We start from the raw sequence: 22,189 nt of genomic DNA on the forward strand, positions 1-22,189 counted from the left end.
GCTGGAGCAGCAGTCTGATCTGGTAGGGCTCTTCTGATATTCGTAGCAGATGTTAAAATATTTCCAAGCAGAAGTTCAATCCCTGTTAAAGGATCGGGTGAAATGTATTAAGAAAGACCCTTCTGAACCAACCTCACAAATATTAGCAAGACTTCTCTGCGGGAAATGGGGATTGGAGACGAAGACCAAGAATTCAAGGCAAAACTTCGTTCGCAGTAACTAGTCAACCAAAATGAAATGTGCGAGTTATGTTGTTGCGCCCCAGCTGAAAATTGCTTTGTTGATGAAGGGCTGGAAAGAGCGTTGCCAACTGCAAACACTTGAATAAAATTAGTGCTAGGGCAGTAAATATTTATTTTCAAAATCACAGAGAATCCCCAATGCTTTGTGAGGCATTTCAGCAAGCACAGGGAGACACTGTAACCAACAATTCTTGCATATTTGTTAGCAATCCACAAAGCTACCCCACCCCACTGTTCATTCAACATTTTTATTTTTATGGCATTTTTCTTGGTGAACCAACTGACTTTTGTCACTTCAAAGTCCAGAGGTCAACCTTCCCTACATTTTAAACTACTCTGTCCTTATCACATTTTAAAGTCCCTGGTAAATAAAATCATTAACCCAACTGCTGCCGCCCAGGACAAGCGTCTCCCCACCTCCCCAAGCCTGGGAAGCTTATCAGGAGAGAAGAGTCAGAGAAAGGGGCCTGGGCCTGAGCCTAGGACTCAGCTATTGCAGAGGCCTGGTTCACACATGCAGAGAACAGGCCGCGAATGGACAAGAAGTAGATTGTTCCAGCTTACTGTGAATTTGGAGGAGGGTTGCCAATCTCCAGGTGGTGGCTGGAGGTCTCTTGGCATTGCAACTGATCTCCCAGTGACAGAGATCAGTTGCCCTGGAGAAACTGACAGCTTCGGAAGGTGGACTCTGTGGCATTATATCTCACTGAAGCTCCTCCCCTCCCCAAATCTCCAGGAATTTTCCAAACTGGAATTGGCAACCCTAATGTGGAGAGGAAGGCCCTCTCCCCAGAAATGCCAGGATGCCGCCCCACCGCCACTCCACCCAGCTTGGAGCGCGCCCAGAGCGGTGGGCCAGGCCCCGGGTTCGAATCTCCACTCGGTCCCCGGGGCCAGGCGGGCAGGCGCACCCGGGGTGGGAGGGAAGCGGCTCGGGCAGCCCTGCAAGGAAAGGACACCCCGTCCGCGGACCGCCTTCTGCAGCCGGGAGCGCCCAGGCGGCGGCGGCGGCGGCGGGGCGGCCCCTGCGCGCAGCTCCATCCCGCCCTCCGCGGGCGCACACCTGGCCCGGCCAGGCACGCCCGGCGCCCGGCGCGCACGCCCGGCCGGCTGCTCGGGCGCTGACGGGGCGCGCGTGGCCGCGCCTCCGGAGATCCCCGGGCGACCCGCCGCCGCGCGCTCCCGCCCGCCCGCCTCCTCCCTCCCCGCGGGCGCGCGCCTCGCCTCCATCTCTCCGCAAAGGCTTCGCCCGTCCCTGCCTCGCCGTCCCCCTCGGGCGCGGAGGCGCAGCCGGCGCTCCGGACGGGCGGCCCCCCACCCGCGACCCCCGCACCCGGGCCCCCGCCGCCCGCCCTGCCCGCCCTGGCCCGGCCCGGCCTGGCCGAGAAGCCGAGCCGGAGGCAGCCCTCGCCCGCGGCGCCTGGAGGCCGCGATGCATCTGCACCAGGTGCTCACCGGGGCCGTCAACCCGGGCGACAACTGCTACTCGGTGGGCAGCGTCGAGGACACCCCCTTCACGGTGAGGGCGGCATCCCGGGGGGAGACGGGCAGTATTATTATTATTATTATTATTATTATTATTATTGCTGTCACAGTCCGCCAGATGTTTGTGCTGGAATTGTTGTTGTCATTGTTGTCATCCTCATTATTATTTTTTATCCTAGTCCACCAGATGTTTGTGCTGGAATTATTATTATTGTCATCATCATCATTATTATTATCATCTTTGTTATTTTTATCTACTGGTGGTGACCCTTAGGACCGAAGCGACTCGTTTCAGAGAGCAGGCCCACTTTAGGCTGCAACCCCACTTACCTGGGAGTAAGCACCTTTGAACTGAATGGGGCTTACTTCTGAGTCAACATGGCGTGCGAGTCTGTTGCAGCCCCAAGGAGACAGGAGTCTTAAAACATTTGAATAACTATTATTATTATTATTACTATTATCATCATCATCCCATACTGATGCCAGTTCTTTGGACCGAAATGATTCATTCTAGAGAGGTGGCCCACTTTAGGCTGCAATCCCACTTACCTGGGAGTAAGCACCTTTGAATGAAACGGGACTTACTCCCAAGTAGACATAGCCTGCAAGTCTGTTGCAGCCTCAAAATAGACAGGAGCCTTACAGAGTGGTTATCTCTATTTTCCACAGTCCAGCAGATGTTTGGGCTGAAAATTAATATTGTTGTTATGCCAGAATCTCATATATTCAGAAGAATGAGGCTCCTGGCTGTGAAAGCTTGTGCTGGAGTAAAACATATTTTTATATAGTCTTGAAAGGGCCACTAAATTCTGTTTGGAGAAGCCAAAAGAACGTGTCTGTATTCCTAGACTTTTGGGGAGAGAGGAGCAGGATGCTTTTAGGATATATAGGATATATATAAAAGGTCTGGGTGGGGCACTTTAAAAAAAAAACTTAAATGGCAGCACCCTTAAAGGAAAAATAATTTGGCTTTTCCGGCACTGAGTGGGAAGCAGAGATGTAGGGGAGGGGGTTAAGGAAATGGCGATTTGAAAGCCATCCAAATTATTCCTAAATGATGGCTTAGATAAACATTACTTGGACAGAAGGACGGAGGTTTTATTGCATTTGTTTAAAATCTCAGGGTGGCTCTGTGCCTCCTCGGTGCCCAATTTTTTTCTCACAACAATCCTGTGAGGTAGGTTTAGCTGAAAAAGAGACGGGGACAAGGCCTGCCAGAGAGTTCTGTGGCCCAGCGGCTTCCTGATCCAAATCTGACCTTTTATTCACAACATCAGACTCGATGGTGGAGGCTTTTGCCTTGGTGCTGCTGAACTTGGGAGTCCTTATGGGCCTGCGATGCTTCTGGGAATACACGCATAGTTTAATGATGGTAACCTCTCCCCCTCCTTCCTCTGTCTCTATTTTAGGCAGGGGGAAGATGATTTATTAATGGCGTTTGAGTGAGCTATTCTTTGTGTGGGGTTATTTATGGATGGGGAGGGAAAGGGCTGTTGTTTCCGAGCCAGGAGTGTAGGTAAGAGAAGTTGCTTTGGCTAGTTCCTTGCTTATTTGGACTACCTCGTGAATAGGGTGAAACTCCGGTCCGATGCCTGCGTTTGTATCGCTGCTGTCCCAAGGCCCAGGAATGTGGTTTGGATCTATGATGGCGGGTGGAAGAGACGAGGCACTTGTATTTCCCAGAATGCCCTGGGAGAACAGGGAGAGATGGTTTGGAGGATGCCCTCCTGGGTTTCAGACGTAACGTCAAGGTCCACCTGGAACGAGGAAACGGCTCGGCTATGTAAAATGGCTTTGCAGTGGGAAAGAGCGGTTTGGTTGCAAGAGTCTACCTTTGTTTGGGGTTTGTTGCAAGAAACATTTTTTTAAAAATTCTAGAGCTCCAGAAAAAGCTTTGTGCTAAGCATGTGCTGCTATCTGAAGGGGAGGTGGGGGAAGTTGGACACGTTCAGCCGTACAGTAACGTGGTATGAAGGATGTAGAAATCGGGCTAAACCCGGTTTTGTAGCTTAGAGACAGCGCTCTTTTATGTAGCCTGTGGGCTTGTTGCAAATTCTCCAAACATATCAGGAAGCAACCTCGGAGTCTCCTTTTTGCTGCTATGCAGCTCTGCCTTCATCTTGGGGCATTGCATGGCTGCTTCTCCTTCTGACATTATAAAAAAAAAATAGTGCACTGTAATATTCTATTCACAGTGGATTTCAGAGCCACTTAATCACCTGCAGGCGGTATTATGTAGCAGTTCTTGGTTGGGTGCTTTTTCCCTTCCAGTTCTCAGCGTATTCAAATGAACGGACTCTGTTGCAGACCAGACAGTTGTGAAATGCTCTAGTGGTTGTTTCAGTTTGCAAAGAAGCAGGCCGTAACATACAAGGTTGAGGAGAATCAGGGAATATAGCCTACCCTTCCTGCCACATATACATACCACTTAAGGAATAATGGCCAAAAAACTCGATCAGAAAATGTGAAAGGCTTTGTGATGTGCTGTGATGCTAAAATAATCTATTGTGGCCTCAGCCTTAGATCATAATAGCTCAAGGTCTTTCTCTGTTGCAGTTTTCTTCATCCAATAATACAATCTTTTAAATTGCCATTGTTGTTTTTTTTTAATATTCTAATGCAGTGAAGTCTCTTTATGTTTATTTTTCTGGCACTCTAAATCTTTAAACTGGGCCTTAAGTGTGCCACAGGGTCAGATATCAAGTGGGTGAAGGATTCACACATACTCAAGTTTCCCACAGGATGGGAAATGTAGGCATCCTGATCTTGCAGCTGTAATGGAGAGCCAAGCTGCAAGACCAGGACGCCTACATTTCCCATCAAAACTTGAGGGAAGCTGACAAGTGTCCAACCTGTGTAAGGCGTCACTTGTAGCTTGGCTCTGAGCTAGACTGGCAGGAGTTCCCAGATCTCTCAGTCATTGGTTACAGGTTCTGGTGCTACCTCATTGATGGTTTGGGAATCCCAGTAGTGGTAGATAATGTTGCTCTTTGAGCCAATCATCCTTGGGAGAAGCTTTCTAACTGTATGCATAACACGGCCAATTCCCGTACAGTGCTTGCTGCAGAAATGAGCAATGAGTGCCTCTGTTTTCATCTAGGTCTCAGCTGGCCTAATGGCAAGTCAGGATTTTCTTTATTTTAAGCAGAAAGGAGTGCACAGCATTAAGAGTTGTGTGGGGCAGTTGTGTTTTACTTGTCTTGTCCCTTTAGCTAAGAGCGTACAGCCAGATTCATTCAGGGAGATGTAATTATTTTGGCTGAAAGGGGTTTTTCGCCTTTGTGTCGTGCGGGTCTTGAATTTGTGTTTGCCTCTTAGAAAGGGATATTACTCGTGGAAGATAGTTTTGGATGTTAGTTCTTGGTAAAGCTGTGATGTCTCAGTGTGTTGAAAATGAAAAGACCGTTATTTGTTACTGCCAAGCAAAACAAGTTAATAAAAACTGAGAAACACTTGAACATTGTAGAATTTATTAGGAGCAACTTGTTCTACCAATCATGCTGCTAGTGTCCAGTGACTATAATAAATTATGTACCTTAAACCTATATATATCTGAGCAGGACATTGACCTACCTGTTCATTGAGAACACCTCGAGAGTCTTGCCAAGAAAAGTTAACCGCCTGTGTCAGCAGCGGGTATCTTTTTTAGCTTTTTCTTGTGAGACTCCCGGTGTCCCTGAAACCAGACCTTGAAAACCGAACATTCCTCCAAGCGTCCACATGCCATTGTACATAACTAAATTTAACAGGAATTGTGAGGTTTATAATTCTGGTCTCCTGAGTTCCTTAGCGCTTCCTTGTTTGCCTCAAGGTTACCCTAGCCCTGTTATGACATCAGAGCAGCTCAACCAATGGCAGGGAGAGAGACTCAGATGTCCCTGTCCATAGATGAGCCAGTAAAAACGAGATGGGACAGGCAGAAACAGAGATTGGGGAGAAGAAGGCAAGACTGAACAGGTCAGAGAAAGATTGTAATGTTAGTACCATGGTGATTCGGCTTAAGCGAGTGATTTTAAGGTGTCATGGATCTTCTGTTGTGTGTCGGGCACTGTTTTCTTCAATGGGAATTCTGTTGGAACGATATCTGTAACAGAATCCTTGTGGAAAACATTCTTTTGAAGCTAGAAATCCATGTGGATTCCCACATATATTTTGCTATGGTTAGGGATAATTTCAATAGCACTTCTGGGAAAGAAAATAATACATTTCAAAAAACCCAAAATCAAAGAGAGCATAAGGGGTTGTGGCCAAGAGATGAGACTTGTAGTCCTTGCTCAAGTTTGGAAAATATTTCATATACAAGGTGGCACCTGTATTCAAAATGCCTAAAATTTTTCTTGCCTTTGTTTCCTCTGATTTTAATTGGTTTTAATAATTCTGTATACCTTAAGGCTTAAAGTGGGTAGATCCTGTATTGTTACAACCTTCTCGATTGTATGCATAACAGTAAATAATATTATATGCATGCATATTCCACAGTAGATAAAGCTACAAACTTGAATTCTGCCATTTATTGATCACTGTGTCCTCTGGATCTGTGCCCTAGTTATAGACAGGGCTCATTTCGAGGGGGAACACCAGGAACGCTGTTCCGGCAGTTCCCCAAAGAAGTCACATGTCAGGTGGCCCTGCCCACCTGACTCTTGGCCATTTTGGGCCCGTTTCGTCCTGGATTGGGGCCAAAACAGCCTGGATTGGGCCTCTTACGGGTGGTGGATCACTCTCCTGTTCAGCAGCAGCCCGATCCTGACCATTTGGGGCCCCTTTTTGGCCATTTTCAGCCTCTTTTGGCCATTTTGGGCCCACTTTTGGTCCTGAATGGCCAGGATTGGGTCCAAAACAGCCAGGATAGGTGATGTCAGGGGGTGTAGCATATGCAAATCAGCTATGCTAATGACACATTTCTGGCGATGTCAAGGGGTGTGGCATATGCTAATGAGTTATATGCTAATGACTTCCTCCAGCTCTTTTTCTATGAAATGACCCCTGGTTATAGACGTAATGTTTTCTGAGTTTTTAGCCTTGGTTAAAAAATCAGAAGAAACCCATGGAAAGTTTGTGGCTGCCTCCTCTTTTAAGCATATGGCCTTTTTTTGGTGTTGGGCGTTATCACTGGAGTAGAATTGCATGTGTGCTGAGGTTAATGTTGTGGTTTCCTTTAACTTGCATTTTCAAGCAGCTTTCATATCCTGGCTTCAAACCGTGGCCTGCAGCTGACCAAAGTTAGCATTGTTACAGTGGAGATGTAGTAGTGCATCCTGGTTAATCGAGAAAGAGAGAACGTATTTAGCAGAGAAGGTAGCTCATAAGATCCTATCCAAAGCTACAATGATCTAGTCCAACTCCTCGCTGAACGAAATGGCAGCTTTGTAGCGTGGATTGTGTGGCGTCACATTACCACTGAGTTCCTCCCCCTTCCCATTTTCTGCCCCAAATCTTCTAGAGTTTCCCAAGCCAACGTTGGCATCCCTCAGCTACGTAATGTGGATTTCATCCAAGAGATCCACTTGGAGGATTGACCATGAAACGGGACTTTCCACTTTCCCCTGCCCCTGCAGCCAGCTTTGTTCCCAGGCTCAGTGGATTCTTGCAAACAGCACAGAGGGTAAAAGGGAAGTCTGCAGTGGAAGGGAGGGGGAGTCAGCCGAAATTTCCATGCCCTCTTCTGAAACTGGAAATGGCCTTCAAACTATATAACTGAAAGTCTCTCTACACGAGACATCTTACACAGCGAAGCTCAAGTGTAGGGAGATGCAGTGTTACCCGGGAAGCATAGTTTAAGTTCAATTTTACCTCTCTACAGGAGGGTAGTTAATAAAGACAGAGCCAGCGGAGATCACTCTTCAGAGGGTTTGTTCATTTCATCTTCGCCTCCTGGAAGGGGAAGTGAAATTAACAGAGCCTTCCCAGAGAGGAAGATGAAATTAACAAACCTTCTGAGGAGCAATCTCAACCTGCTCTGTCTTTTTAAACTATCCTAGTGTAGAGAGGTGAAAAGACTCTGGCTTTTTAAACTACGCTTCCCGGCTAATGTTGCACCTCCCTACACTTGAGCATCCCCATGTAAGATGTCTCGTGTAGAGAGACTCGGAGTGGTTAAATACTAGAGTTGCCTATAAGACCCGTTCCAAATCTGGAATGAACTAGTCTAACTCTCTGCTCAGCAGAGGAAATCCGTGCATATGAGGCATTCACAAGTATACAGGACCCTCCCAATCTCTTCACTGTTTTAAAAGCCTGGAAATGTTGCATGGGGCTGTTTTTAAGAGCCTCTGCTTTGCATGCAGAAGGTTGCAGGTTCAAATCCCGGCATCTTCACTTCTAAAAGAATCAGGTAGTAGGTTATGTGGCAGGCTGCTGCCGGAGACCGCAGAGAGCAAATCAGAGAAAACCAGTCCTGTCCTTGAGACACCAAAGGTCTGATTCAGTCTAGGGCAGCTTCACGTTTTCAAGGGACTATTTGGTTTGGCTATTAGAAGCATTTTTCTGTTGCTTTCCCTTTCGGTCATGAATTCCCTCCCCTTTTAATCCGTGAGTTGGAGGGAAACCTTGAACCCCGTAAGAGGGTCCAGTAGCATCAGCAATATGGGAGAAGCATGGCTGATGGCTTTTTTTTTTACCAGGCTCAAAGCTGGAAAAATCCTCAGAAGGCAGCGAACGGTTATTCGTTCAGAAAACGCATGAGTTAGCTGTGATGGTTAATTGGAACCGTAAATACCCATTGAACATTGCGGTGGAAACGTCTTATGGGGTTCTTGAACAAAGCACAGATGTGTACAAATGGTATAATGATGCAGTATTCTCTTGTGCAGCCAGACAGGAACAAGCTGTACATTTGGAGAGCTGTCCTTGGTATAGTTGCACGTTGCAGCATCTTACGGCTCCTGCTAAATTCACCTTTAAGTTTGGTCAATTGCCTGAAGTCCTGAGAGAGCCGCTTTTTGCAGACTAGGTCAGCACCCACTGCTGGAAGTAAAATTAAAAGCCCTTCTGCTTCCCCAGAGCTAATTTGGTGGTAGTTAATGTGTATTTAGAAAGAGGCAGAGCTTCCATGGGGAGATCTTATATTTTGAACGCAGAACATCCTAGGATCAGCCCCTGATCTCGAGTAATGGGTGCTGGGTAAGACTATTTTGTACCTTGAGACTTGAGAACTGCCGCTACGTCACGGCAGACTATCCTAAACCTTGTACGCAACTTGAGTCAGGTTCGTGTGTGTTCATCACTAAAAGATCCAGCAGGAGTTCTGAATATCCAAAGGAAGCCAGGATTAAAATGCAACTGCGTCCAAGTTCATTGCAATCAGTAGGTAGCTGATACTTGGTTGGCATCCGTTTGAATTTACCTGGATTGTTTCCACATGCAGATGACTCTAGGATTCATAGTCCCCAGCAGGGCTTTTTTTCAGGGGGAACGCAGTGGAACGGAGTTCCGGCACCTCTTAAAAATAGTCACATGGCCGGTGGCCCTGCCCCCTGATTTCCAGACAGAGGGGAGTTTAGGCAATCTAAACTCCCCTCTGTCTGGAGATCAGGGGGTGGGGCCACTGGCCATGTGACCATTTTTACCAAGGGCGATTTAAACTTTAAAAAACTCCCCCCTTGTTCCAGCTGACCCAAAGTGACGTCATTGTGCGATCTTGAGTTCCACCACTGAGTTCCACCACCTCTTTTCCCAGAAAAAAAGCCCTAGTCCCCAGGGAAGAAATACCTGGATAAACTGTCTTTCTGATGTAGCATTTTGCCTACACTTTCATGGCAAAGGAACACAGAGCAAGTTCCTTATTTCCCCCTTTGTATTCTGTGAATTTGGAACAGAATGGAGCATGGGACGGTTAAGCAAAATGGGAATAATGGTTGTTGTGGGTTTTCCGGGCTGTATTGCCGTGGTCTTGGCATTGTAGTTCCTGACGTTTCACCAGCAGCTGTGGCTGGCATCTTCAGAGGTGTAGCACCAAAAGACAGCGATCTCTCAGTGTCACTCGCCAAGCAGCGCGGAGGGCAATCTCAACTCCCCTCTGTCTGGAGATCAGGGGGCAGGGCCACCAGCCATGTGACCATTTTCACCCAGGGCAATTTAAACTTTTAAAAACTTCCCCCTTGTTCCAGCTGACCCAAAGTGATGTCATTGTGCAGTCTTGAGTTCCACCATTGAGTTCCACCACCTCTTTTCCCAGAAAAAAAAACCCTGTTTTATTCCATTTATATTCTGCTCTCCCCGCAAGTGGGCTCAGAGCGGATACAGAGCCCAGTCTGCAGACTTACAAGGTGTTGGCCAGGCCTTTCCAGGCACATGTACTTTCCAAGCGCACATGCTGCCTGAGACTTGCTTGGCTTCCAGATAGCCGCTTTCATTCACACTTGGCAGCGTGCCCAAAGGCAACTGCGCCTTGTTATCCCAGGCAGGTGGAAATCGACACGCCTGTTTCAGATGCAACACTTCCTAACCTTTTTTAAAAATGTTTTGAAATATTCTGCCACCTGTGCTTCTGTGAAACCAGCTTCCAAACAACCGGGCCTTTGCCCTTGGCTTGGATGGGGCCAGGTGTGGGCTCTTCCCCGGGGCTTTACCAATGCCCGCAGTGCATTCTCTGGTTTCCGAGGCCCCTGCAGAGACATTCTGGCTTCTCTGTCAGCTTGGAGACTCCGTCTGCTTTTCCTTTGCAGGTAGCAGTCGTGACAAAATAGCAGAGCAGACTCTGCGTGTGGGTGGCCCTTCTGTTTGCTTCACTGTGTGTTTCTTTGACTTTTTTTTTTTTTGCCTTTCTCAAGGCAGAGTTTATGCATTGCTATCAGAAGGATTATAAAAGAGAGAGAGAGGGATGCTGGCGTGCCACAATGTTTCTCTCTCTCTCTTGGCAAAATAGTAAAGAGTCCAGTAGCACCTTTAAGACTAACCAACTTTATTGTAGCATAAGCTTTCGAGAACCACAGGTCTCTTTGTCAGATACACCAATCTGACTCTCCTTCTCTCTCATTATGTTGTTATTAAAAAGAAAAGACTAAGTGGTGTTGCATGCATGTGGAGCGTTGACTGCCCCCTTCCTTCAAAATAATTCTGGAAATGTTAGTAAGCCTAGCCTACACATTTTTATGAGCCTTGCTGTCTGCGTAGGCTAGTGTTAGTCACTCAGAAGTGCAGAAAGTGGATTTTCACTCGGAAACTTTGCTGTGCCTGGTTCTACATTTCTTCTCAATTCTAGTTTAATGAAAATTAATTCCAAAATTGGAGGGTGTGCCATTTGCACTTTCAGTTTGTTTGCTCCATTCGCACCTTCCCTGTGAGAGCTGGTTTGGTGCAGTGGTTAAGAGTGGCAGGACTCTAATCTGGAGAGCCAGGTTTGATTCCCCATTCCTCCACTTGAAGCCAGCTGGGTGACCTCGGCTCAGTCACAGCTCTCTCAGAGCTCTCTCAGCCCCACCCACCTCACAGGGTGATTGTCCTGAGGATAATAATAACACACTTTGTAAACCGCTCTGAGTGGGCATTAAGTTGTCCCGAAGGGCAGTATATAAATCAAATGTAGCTATTATTGAGAGCCAGTTTGGTGCAGTGGTTAAGAGTGGCAGAACTCTAATCTAGAGAACCGGGTTTGATTCCCCTCTCCTTCACTTGAAGCCAGCTAAGTGACCTGGGGCCAGTCACAGCTCTTCCAGAGCTCTCTTAGCCCCACCCACCACAGGGCAATTGTCCTGAGGATGATAATAACACACTTTGTAAACTGCTCTGAGTAGACATTTGTTGTTATTATTGCCCTTCCTTTTTGTTGCTGATGCACGTATGCGCAATGATAAGGCAATCTTTATGTGATTCTGTTTTGATTGCATCATTGGGTTCTGTTGGCAGGGCTGTTGTCTCAATGAGTCAGAAACATGCGTGTGTCAGTAAAATGCAACATATGCACGGACATTTACTTACAGTTGCATAAATAATTTTCTTTGGCGTATTACTGAGGCGCAGATGTGCGTTGGTGAAATACCCTGCAAATGGCATCCTGATCGAATCACATGTACAATCCCATTGCTTTTTGGAGAGGAGCCGTGCTTAATGATGCATGCGTATGCATTGGTAAGATGGGGGTGGGAAGGAGCTGAAAACCGCAGCAATGCTCCAAACAAGATTCAAAAATAAAAATAACTCAGCAATGGAGGATTCTTAGTGCATCCCTTCTCAGAAGCTCTCTACATCAGGCGCCTCAGTGCATGTTCGTCAAGTGTAGGGAGACACAATGTTAGCCATGAAACGTAGTTTAAAAATACAGAGCCGGTGGAAATCGCTCCTCGGAGGGTTCATTAATTTCATCTTCGCCTCCCCAATTTCACCTCTCCAGTATAAAAGGATCGCAACCAGAGGGCAGCAAGGAATGGAAATGGGCTGGAGCTGCCTTCCAGAGCCAGGCTTGGACCTGGAGAGGTTATAATGGGATGAAGTTTCCCTTCTGGTATTTCACAGCCCCTTCATATGGCTCCAGTGTATAGCAAAACCGCTGGCTCTGTCTTTTTAAACTGCCCTTCCTGGCTAACATTGCATCTCCCAACACGCTCTTCATGTGTCAGATGTCTTATGTAGAGATACTCTCGGTTTGGAAATAGGATTGGTTAATTGGGAACTTCACAATCCAGAGAGAAATTTTGGTGAGGAGAATTTTGGGATCAAGGCTGTTAAAGACTATCCTTGTTTACATTTGTTCATCACAAATGCCAGGCAAGTGTCTTTCTATGATCCTTTTAAACTAGCAATATCAGTGATTGAACCTAGGACCTCCTGCATACAAAGCCAATGTTGTTCCACTGAGCCATAGCCCCAAGAGCCCATAAAAACCTGGAGCTGGCCTGGATTCTGGTACTCCCTTGGAGGCTGCTTGCTGCTCACCCTAGGCGAGTAGTTGATTTGAAGCCTGTGTTATCAAGATGTTTAGAAAAGTCTGAGGATCAGGCATTCTCATTGCTGACATAGTCAAGAGAGTGGAGAATGAAAAGAGAGTGGAGAATGAAAGAGAATGCAAGATTTTTTATCTTAATAGTTTCAGTGGGTAGCCATTTTAGTCTGTAGTAGTAGAACAAAATTTGAACTCACTTCACAACACGAATTGTGACTGGAAGCTTATACCCTGGAAAATTTAGTTAAAGCGCTAGTGGAATCAGATTTCATTTTCTCACTTTGTTCCCATTGGATCCAAAGTGGGATTTCCAACTGTGCGATCGCTTTCCTAAAGAGGAAAAATCAATTCAACACATTCTTGTTCTGTTGTTTCTGGTTCTTCTTTGTTTGTTAAGCCCCAAGGTCTTGTTTATCCTATGACTTTGTAAACTTTCCAAAGAGAGAGAATGAAGAAATAGCTAGAGAACATAGTACTTAGTTTCTTGTCTTTATCTTTAATAACTGGGACTTTAGTTGCTGCACTAAAGGATGTGTGTTTATCATTTCTTTTTCAGACACAGCATTCTGTAATGAGAGTAAACCAAAAATATGATAACTGCCGATAAGAGGTGACTAACCTGTCAGTGTAATAACCGGAACATTATCTATGTGCTCATTTTTGAGAGAGTTTGTGACAAAATAACATCAGTGTTTTCCTTTGCAGAAAGAAATTCTTATATATTGAAAAGGACATTACTTCAGATTCATGGGACTTTAGTTGTACTGGAGAAAACATTCTTGGGCTGCAGGTTCAAATTACATGTGTTTTCTTTCCAGTTTAGGCTGAAATAATGAAATTCAGGGTTAAGTGTGTTAAAGCTGAGGTTTGCATGACATATGTTCATGGCAGATATGTCGGCTTTTCTTGGGCCGTTTTCACACTGCTTACCGGCCACAGAACATCAGGTTGAGCTCTCGGAACGACAGCGTCTTCCTGGCACGATTTTGCAAAATTGTGCCAGGAAGACGCTGTCGTTCCGGGAGCTTGGCGCGATGTTCCGTAGCTGGTAAGCAGTGTGAAAACGGCCATATTATATGTTTGTATAGATCGGGGAAAGCCAGTTTCAACCTATAGCCGATGCTTTGTTTTCTTCCATCTTCATTCTAAGATAATAGATTATCAGGTACAATTAACAGCACGAAGTAGCAATGCCAGTGATTGAACCTAGGACCTCCTGCATACAAAGCCGATGTTGTTCCACTGAGCCACAGCCCCAAGAGCCCATAAAAACCCGGAGCTGGCCTTGGATTCTGGTACTCCCTTGGAGGCTGCTTGTGTTATTGTTATATTTCGTTATGTATTGTTTATTGTTATATATCATTATCTTACTGTAATTTTGAGCGTTATAAAGTTTCAATACAATTTTTTTAAAAACAGCACAAACTAGAATTGTTTTTATGGCTTGGTTTACATTTACTCATGCAGTTGTTTGAGACGGTTGTGGTTTCCCCCTCTTCTGGTAAACTTCACCACCGTTTTTCTTTTGAAATCAGCTAGCTGCAGTGGAGACAGATGTGTATCCTGACCCTACACATCTTTATCTGGAAGCAAGTCCCACGGGATTTAATGCACTTACTCCTAGGGGTAGAGACATACTTAAAACAAGGGCGTGAAACACGCATAAGAAACTTACGTACTTTGTTGATCGTTCTGAGATGTTGTGTTTCTACATTTTTGTTCTGATCTTTTCCAATGGGTTGTATTCTTTTGTTTCCTCCTAAGATGAAAGAGGGTGGATGCTTTTTGTTGAAGCTTTGTTTAACCTGTGGAAAGTATTCCTCTAGGTTATGTGGAGGGGTGGGACGTGTGTATATCTGTAAACAGGTGTTAAAATAATCACCCATTCAGAGTGAGAGTGGGAGGCACGGTCCTCTCTCTTTACTGGCTTTGTGATGTTGTCACATCACCAACTCTGGAATCGTGATCATGTTCATTTAGATAGCTTGTGATTGGCTGGGATCATTTTGCTTTATATTGTGACGGCCTTTGACCATATATAATTAAATTTATTAAAAAAAACTAGCAGTGTTAATGCCTGTACCGGGTCAGTGTCCATTTTTTCTGGTGGGTTGGAGACCAGAATAATTCAGAGTGCTTTAATTTGGGCCATTTCCACACACGTCGGATAATGCACTTTCAGTGCACTTTAGCGATCCTTTGGAAGTGGATCTTTTGTTTCACACAGGAAAAAACAGTTCCAAATGATCCCCAGCGAGCATTGAAAGTGCATTATCCAATGTGTGTGGAAGCAGCCGTGGTGAGAATATAGGAGGTCTGGCATGGTTCTCTGGAAACATCTTGCAAGCACGCTGTTAGGTTTAGAGTTTCTGCATTGGCATTTTTAGGCCTGGTTCATCAGGGCGTGGCTATCATTTTGGTATGAGTAGATGTAATTAAATCTGGAGTAGTTGAAGATTGAATCTCCAGGTCACTCTGAGTCCAAGATGGCTTGACCATTCCTTATTTGTACATATATATCAGAAGGGAGATACCTTTGGCATCTTATCTACAGTCCATCTCGGCAAATGCAAAACTGTTATATTAGGGGAGGCCGCTTTTTTGCCGTGTTTAGCTGTTGGTCTTGTATATTTTTGTACGTTTGCACTGTGTTATTTTTTTAAAAAAATAATGAGACTCTTTGGGTTTCTTTTCTGACAAATTTCTTTCAGGCGTACGGCTCCGGATGCGATATTGTTATTTTGGCCGATGACTTCGAGTGTGTGCAAATTATCCCTGGTGCTAAGCATGGAAACATCCAAGTCAGCTGTGTGGAGTGCTCCCAGCAGCAAGGAAGGGTAAGGACTTTAAAATCTATAGCAGACGGGTAAAATATATAGCAGACAGGTAAAATTGCAGAGGGCTTTTTTAAGGTTTAAAGCTGAAAAATTGCAAATACTTTCCCATAGGAGGAGAGGAATCCGCTTTATACTGGATTAGACCATTGGGTCTGTCGCGGGGTGGAGCTCTTGAGTCATTACCCTGGGTTGCTGCCAGGAATGGGGAGGTCTAACTAAGATCGGGCACGACGGGAAATATAACCAGAAACTACGAACAATTCCAGTGTACAGGAACTACAAGGTTCCACATCTCTTAAGAAACTGTAAAAATATTTTTTAGTATTTTAAAGTGCAAAGTGCTAATATCGTACATACAAGAAATAATACAAATAAGAACAGTCAACATGCAAACCAATCCAACTGGTAATGTGCAACCATGTACACGTAAGTCCAACTGGTAAAGTTCAACAGTCCATGAGCATGTAAGGAATGGGGAGGTGTCAAGCCATCGCACCCCCATCACCTTCCAGTCAGTCTTTTACAAAAACTTCCTTCTTCCCAAGGCCTCAGATGGGAAAGGGAGGTGATAGAACACACCCTCTTCCTCCTCCTCCTCTTCTGCGTCCTGTCCCTGGCATTAGGAAACTGGCCTGCATGCTTCCTCCTCCACCTCGCCTCTCCCTAAATAGTCTTGTGCATTCTCAGCAAGCCCAGCGGTTGCCCTCTCCTTCTCCTGCCCTCTCCACCCATGAGGGTATAAAGTTGCCAGATGTCCCTGCGGGGCTGGCCCCTATTGAGCCCCCCCTCGGCTTGTTAGCCTCAGCCCATGCCAGTTGAAGCCTTGCCCCTCCCTTGTTGTGTTGGCCAGGAGCCTCTACACCAGGGGATGTCTTGGGCGTGGCCTCCATGACTGCCGTGACCACACAAGAGTCACCAGTCCACATGGGGGTAACTCATCTCACAACATGGTTATCTAGCCAGTATTGTGTATTTTGATTAACAGTAAAGAGTCCAGTAGCACCTTGAAGACTAGGGCTTTTTTTCAGGGGGAACGCGGGGGAACGGAGTTCCAGAACCTCTTGAAAATGGTCACATGGCTGGTGGCCCCGCCCCCTGATCTCCAGACAGAGGGGAGTTTAGATTGACCTCCACGCTGTTGAGCGGCGCGGAGGGCAATCTAAACTCCCCTCTGTCTGGAGATCAGGGGGCGGGGCCACCAGCCATGTGACCATTTTCTCCAAGGGCAACCCACTGAGTTCCACCACCTCTTTTCCGAGAAAAAAAGCCCTGTTGAAGACTAACCAACTTTATTATAGCATAAGCTTTCGAGAGCCACAGCTCTCTTTGTCAGATGACCTGGAAGTTACAAGATGTCGGAAATAGTTTGGTTTCCACCTGTCTTTTGGCATGAGGGAGGGGTGTTTAACGCAAGGTGTCTGTCCTTTTTAAAATCTGCCCTCTGGTACAACCGTCAAATAACATTCGTATCCATGTTGCTTTCTATCACATCCATGCCTGAGCACAACACTGTGTAGGAAATTTGTTTTCTGTGCCTATAAATAGCAAATGATTCACTCACGTTTTACAGGCAGCTTTAACGTCTGGTTCACTCGATCTGTTCTAGATTGCAGCCTCTTATGGAAATGCTGTGTGTATCTTTGAGCCCCTGGGTATCAATTCCCACAAGAGAAATTGTGTAAGTATTTATTACATGTTATAAAATATTGAGGGTTTTTTCTTCCTTTGAGCAGGTAACAGCGTTCCTGTTCAGTTGTTGTGGAGAGGGGCTTTGCTTGAGGCCGAAGTGCCACATTCCATGGGCGACTGGTATATTCTGTAGGGTCAGAAACTCTGGACAAAGCTGTTTTGGGACTTTCCCCCCCGTCACTCCCTCCCTCCCACTTCTGCTGCTGCCCCTTTGTCCAGCAGCCAGAGCAACCTATTCTCCTCCCCACCTCATCCCAGGAATGTTTCAAGACAGCATGGCAAGTTGTTCGTGCCCTGTAGGGCTTCCCTGGGAATTAGGGGTGTGCATTCAGGTATCATAGGGTTTTCGAGGTAAGAGATGAGCCAAAAAGACAAACAAGTGGGTACTAGATCAAATCAAGCCTGAATTCTCCTTAGAAGCTAAAATGACAAAACTAAGGCTCTCATACTTTGGTCAAATCATGAGAAGACAAGATTCTTTGGAAAAGTCAATAATGCTAGGAAAAGTGGAAGGCAGTAGGAAGAGAGGAAGACCTAAAATGAGATGGCTTGACTCAATCAAAGAAGCCACGTCCTCCAGTTTGCAGGATCTGAGCAAGTCTGTTAATGATAGGACATTTTGGAGGCCTTTCATTCATAGGGTTGCCATAGGTCAGAGGCAACTTGATGGCACATAACACACACACATTCAGATATGCCAGAGCTGAAATTAAAGCTGAAATGAGCTGTTTCAGCTCCGCTTGGGGATATCTGAAATGACCCTAAACACTTCCAAAATTCCCAGAGAAATGATAATTTATCTCCTGGAATTTCAGGAGTGGCACTGGAGAACAGGCAGAGGGAGAGAGGAGGCGCCCCCAGCAAACAGCTTTGAACTTTAAAGGGCCTTTATTTTCTCTGAGAAGATCTCCAGAGGCCAGAGAAAATAATGGCTGTTTAAAATTTTAAGGAGTTAGCCGTGTTAGTCTGTAGTAGCAAAGTCAAAAAGAGTCCAGTAGCACCTTTAAGACTAATCTATTTTATTGTAGCATAAGCTTTCAAGAATCACGTTCCCTCCATGCATCTGACGAAGAGAACGTGATTCTCGAAAGCTTATGCTACAATAAAATTGGTTAGTCTTAAAGGTGCTACTGGACTCTTTTTGATTTTAAAATTTTAAGGACACATGCACCAACAAATGGCTGTTTGCCAAGACTCGCTTCCTCTTTCTTGTCCCCAGTCCTGCTTCCTTTGGCAGGAGGAAGCGATAAACTTAATGATCTCAGAATTCCAGAACCCGAAAAGTGTCCCCCAAATAACACTCCTGAAAATCTGGGATAACAAAAAGGATGCCCTTGCCCAAATCCCAAAACAAAATTAATATGAAGTTTTTTTTGACATACATGCTCCTACTAGAAATGAGGTGAGGAAAAAATAAGGTGAATTCAGTGAGCAGTTGGTGAGAGATGGTGGGATGGGTAGGAGCTGAGGTGCAGAGGGGGGGCCAAACTTTCTTAAATTCTTATTTAAGCTCCTCTATTTAAAATGGTTGCAGGGAGTTCTGTCCTGATTCTGGTAGACTCCCAGGCAGTCTGGGAGGATTGGCAAGCTCTAATGTTCTACTTGCGTTTGGAAACCTTTTGTCTTGCTTCTCTGCTGCAAAGTGGAGGGTCCAGAGAGTGGTTGGCAAAGGAGAAGCAGAGTGTGGGGAGAGAGCGCCGGCATTAAAAATACCGTTGGTAGAGATCTCTTCTCCTGCCCACTGCCTGTCCTCTGCAAATTGTCTCCCCCCTGCCCAATGCCATTTTCCAGTCATTTTGCAGAGGATTCAGTGGTTCATGCTTTTGAAATACAAATTAGACTTGGGGTATATATTTTGTGTCCTAAAAATCCCTTTTTTCAAGTGTTTCAGTTGTGTGTGTTTTTACAGGGATAGCTATGATAGGACTTGGGGGAGTGCGGCGGTAGGTGGCACATCACGCTCTTTCTGTAGGAAAAAAGCACATTTCCTTCTTTGTTTCCCTCTATGGAAATCTTTAATTTTGCTCTTTATAATGAAGAAATGAAACGTACGCTAATTTCCCCCTCCTCTTTAATGGTGTACAGAGAATGAGCTATTCATGGCGAACAGCGGGAGTTCGAGAACAGTTTTTTCCCCCACTGCTCATAACCAAGCAGTCACTGGTGCTGCATTGCTGAGCGGTATTTAATTTGGCTATGTTATTTCGCTCTAAGCATTGTGGCTGAAAAATGCCGTTTTTCAGGAAGGTCAGGGCCTGTTGTAGTCAAACAAACTTGTAGAAAATGATCAGAAGGACTGCTTTGTGGCTGTGTGCAGAAATAAATGTTTTTTTTCCAAGGGTTGGATCCACAGAAATCTCTAGGCTGAAGAAGCCTTCCCCTTGTGCCACACAATAGATCCAGCTTCTTTTAATGTTTTTCCGTCCCTAAGAATTAATTCTAACTATTGCATTCCAGCAACTGAAGTGTCAATGGTTGAAAACGGGGCAGTTTTTCCTCAGTTCTATGACTTTCAACTTGGCGTGGGACCTCCAAGGTAACAGAGAATTGATGTTTAAGCCCTCGGTATGTGTGACTGTACATGACGTTGTTGGGCTTTTCTCTGGGAGACATTTTGATTCCAATGGACAGGGGGATGAGCTCTGTTGGAAAATGTTGTTTGGAAATGTGTCTACTCAGTGCATGCAAAGTTGGTGTGTAGATTATCCGTGTAACAGGCCCAGCTTTCTTGCAGTGAATTTTTCCTGCGAGTCAAGGCTTGTAGATGCAAAGGGTCAAGCGTCTGCGTTGTTCATATGGTTCATTCATAGTCCCAAAGGGTACTCTGGCTGTCTTGGCAGTCTTGGAGATGGAAAGAGACTCATCCTATGTACAGTTGCGACTTAGAAGGGGGTAATTTTGCTTAGCATGTTAGATTTGGAAGGATCTTCAGAATTTTTAGAAACCGTTTGGATATTTTATTTATTTATTAAAATATGGGAGATGTATGTAATGAGTAGAATAACCAATAATTCCTTTTTTGAGGAAAATGTCATAAATATGTGGAAAGCTAGGCCCTTTTCACACTGCTTACCTGCTCCCATCGCAACATCACGCAAAACTCTCGCAAGAAGACACTATCTTCTGTGTTTTTTGCACAATATTTCGCAATGTCCCGGGAGCAGGTAAGCAGTGTGAAAAGGGCCCTAGTCATGAAGAGGGGTGGAATATGGTATTAGAATATCTAAAGTGTAATAATATTATCCCAAATAGGAAGGATTATGTGTTTTTGAATTAATTGTATTTTAAAATTTGTTATTTCCCCTTTGTTTTTAATTTTTTAATTTTAAGTTTTTAAGATATTATGGGTATTGGAGTATTGGAGAGTGTGATAAGAACTCTTTTTTTATTACTCTTTTTATTACAATATCTGTCATTTCCAGGTAACCGTCTGTTGACAGCAACAGATTTCTTGCAGTTATGGGCCCCTCCATCTAGCGATACCCTTGAAGAAGAGGAGGAGGAAGATCTTGTCAAAGAAGATAAAATTCATCCCGTCCTAAATGACTGGAAATGTGTCTGGCAGTGCAAGTAAGCTGACAGTTCATGGGAGATGGTTTAGAAAGAAAGAGAGATGCAATTCAAGTTTACGACTATCAGAAGTAATAATAATTATAATTATATAATATACCAATAATAATAATAATAATAATAATAATAAGTAGTAGTAGTAGTAGTAGTAGTAGTAGTGAATTATTGTTAGGACCAGGGTTCATTTTGAGGGGGAACGCACAGGAACACAGTTCCAGCAGTTCCCCAAAGAGTTCACGTCAGGTGGCCCCTCCCACTTGGCGCAGCCATTTTGGGCCTGTTTCGGCCTGGATTGGGGCGGGTGGTGGATCACTCTCCCGCTCATCAGTGGCCCGATCCTTCCCATTTTGGGCCCCTTTTCAGCCATTTTCAGCCCCTTTTTGCCATTTTGGGCCCAATTTCTGCCCTGAATGGCCAGGATTGGGTCCAAAACAGCCAGAATAGGTGATGTCAGGGGGTGTGGCACATGCAAATCAGTTATCCTGATGACACACTTCCAGTGATGGCAAGAGGCGTGGCATATGCTAATGAGTTATGCTAATGAGTTATGCTAATGAGTTCCTCCAGCTCTTTTTCTACGAAATGACCCCTGGTTAGGACACTTAAAAAATCAGTCAGGCATGTACCTCACTACAGACTCGTATAACCTAGCCTCTTTTCTGAATATGTTACTGGTAAGCCCAGAAACAAACTTCAGTGGGTACGCACAGATTTGCTAGGCACAAAATTCATAACTAAAAGGAGTCCTCCTTTAATAAAAGATACTATTCAAGAGAACTCTTTAAACTTGTTACCTTGTTATCTGGGAAGTTTGAGTAGCCCTGGAGTGGGTTTCATTTCACAACATTTCATAGTTGAAATGCATTGAGAATATTATACCTAAACAAGTGGTGGTGGCAGAAAGTCCCCTCAAGTCAGAGTTGACTTATGGCGACCCCTGTAGGGTTTTCACGGCAAGAGACTAATAGAGGTGGTTTGCCATTGCCTGCCTCTGCAATCCTGGTCTTTGTTGGAGGTCTCTCGTCCAATTACTAACCAAGGCTTAGCTTCTGAGATCTAACGACAGCAGGCTTCCCCTGGCTATTCAGGTCAGGGCACCTAAACAAGTGATATACGTAAAAATAGAAGTTTGTGGCTGATCTGTCTGTCTGGAAGTTCTCTCCTTGTTCCCTGGAAGTCAAAACACATTTGGTGCAGGCAGTACATACTAAATGTTAACGTGACACTTTTCCTTCTGTACAGAGACTTTTCCCAATGTTACATTCGCGTGTACTGGGAGCCTCCCAACAGACCTTCCAAAGACGCATGGTCATCATGCTGTATGAACAGGGGCAACACATGCACATACAGCTTCCATGTGACCACTGGTTTTTTCAGGAATCTAGTTCACGTGCACTGAAGTCATATGCACATACAAAATATATGACATTGCCCATGTTCAGATAACATGGGAATTGCACATATTGAGAGTGTCATGGATACTGCAC

At 45.2% G+C, this 22,189-nt stretch overlaps 1 protein-coding gene across 1 annotated transcript in view; it reads left to right on the plus strand.

The window, feature by feature from the left end:
• Positions 1-1,674: 1,674 nt before the first annotated feature.
• DMXL2 (Dmx like 2) overlaps positions 1,675-22,189 on the plus strand; it is an 81,368-nt gene continuing 60,853 nt past the window's right edge. Inside the window, exons 1-5 of the mRNA XM_055002322.1 lie at positions 1,675-1,761; positions 15,318-15,443; positions 17,050-17,121; positions 19,590-19,668; positions 20,555-20,702. Coding sequence (XP_054858297.1) covers positions 1,675-1,761; positions 15,318-15,443; positions 17,050-17,121; positions 19,590-19,668; positions 20,555-20,702 — 512 coding nt within the window. The remainder of the gene's footprint in view (positions 1,762-15,317; positions 15,444-17,049; positions 17,122-19,589; positions 19,669-20,554; positions 20,703-22,189) is intronic.

This window comes from Eublepharis macularius, chromosome 18 (assembly GCF_028583425.1).
Source record: "Eublepharis macularius isolate TG4126 chromosome 18, MPM_Emac_v1.0, whole genome shotgun sequence".
In the NCBI taxonomy this organism is placed as follows: domain Eukaryota; kingdom Metazoa; phylum Chordata; class Lepidosauria; order Squamata; family Eublepharidae; genus Eublepharis; species Eublepharis macularius.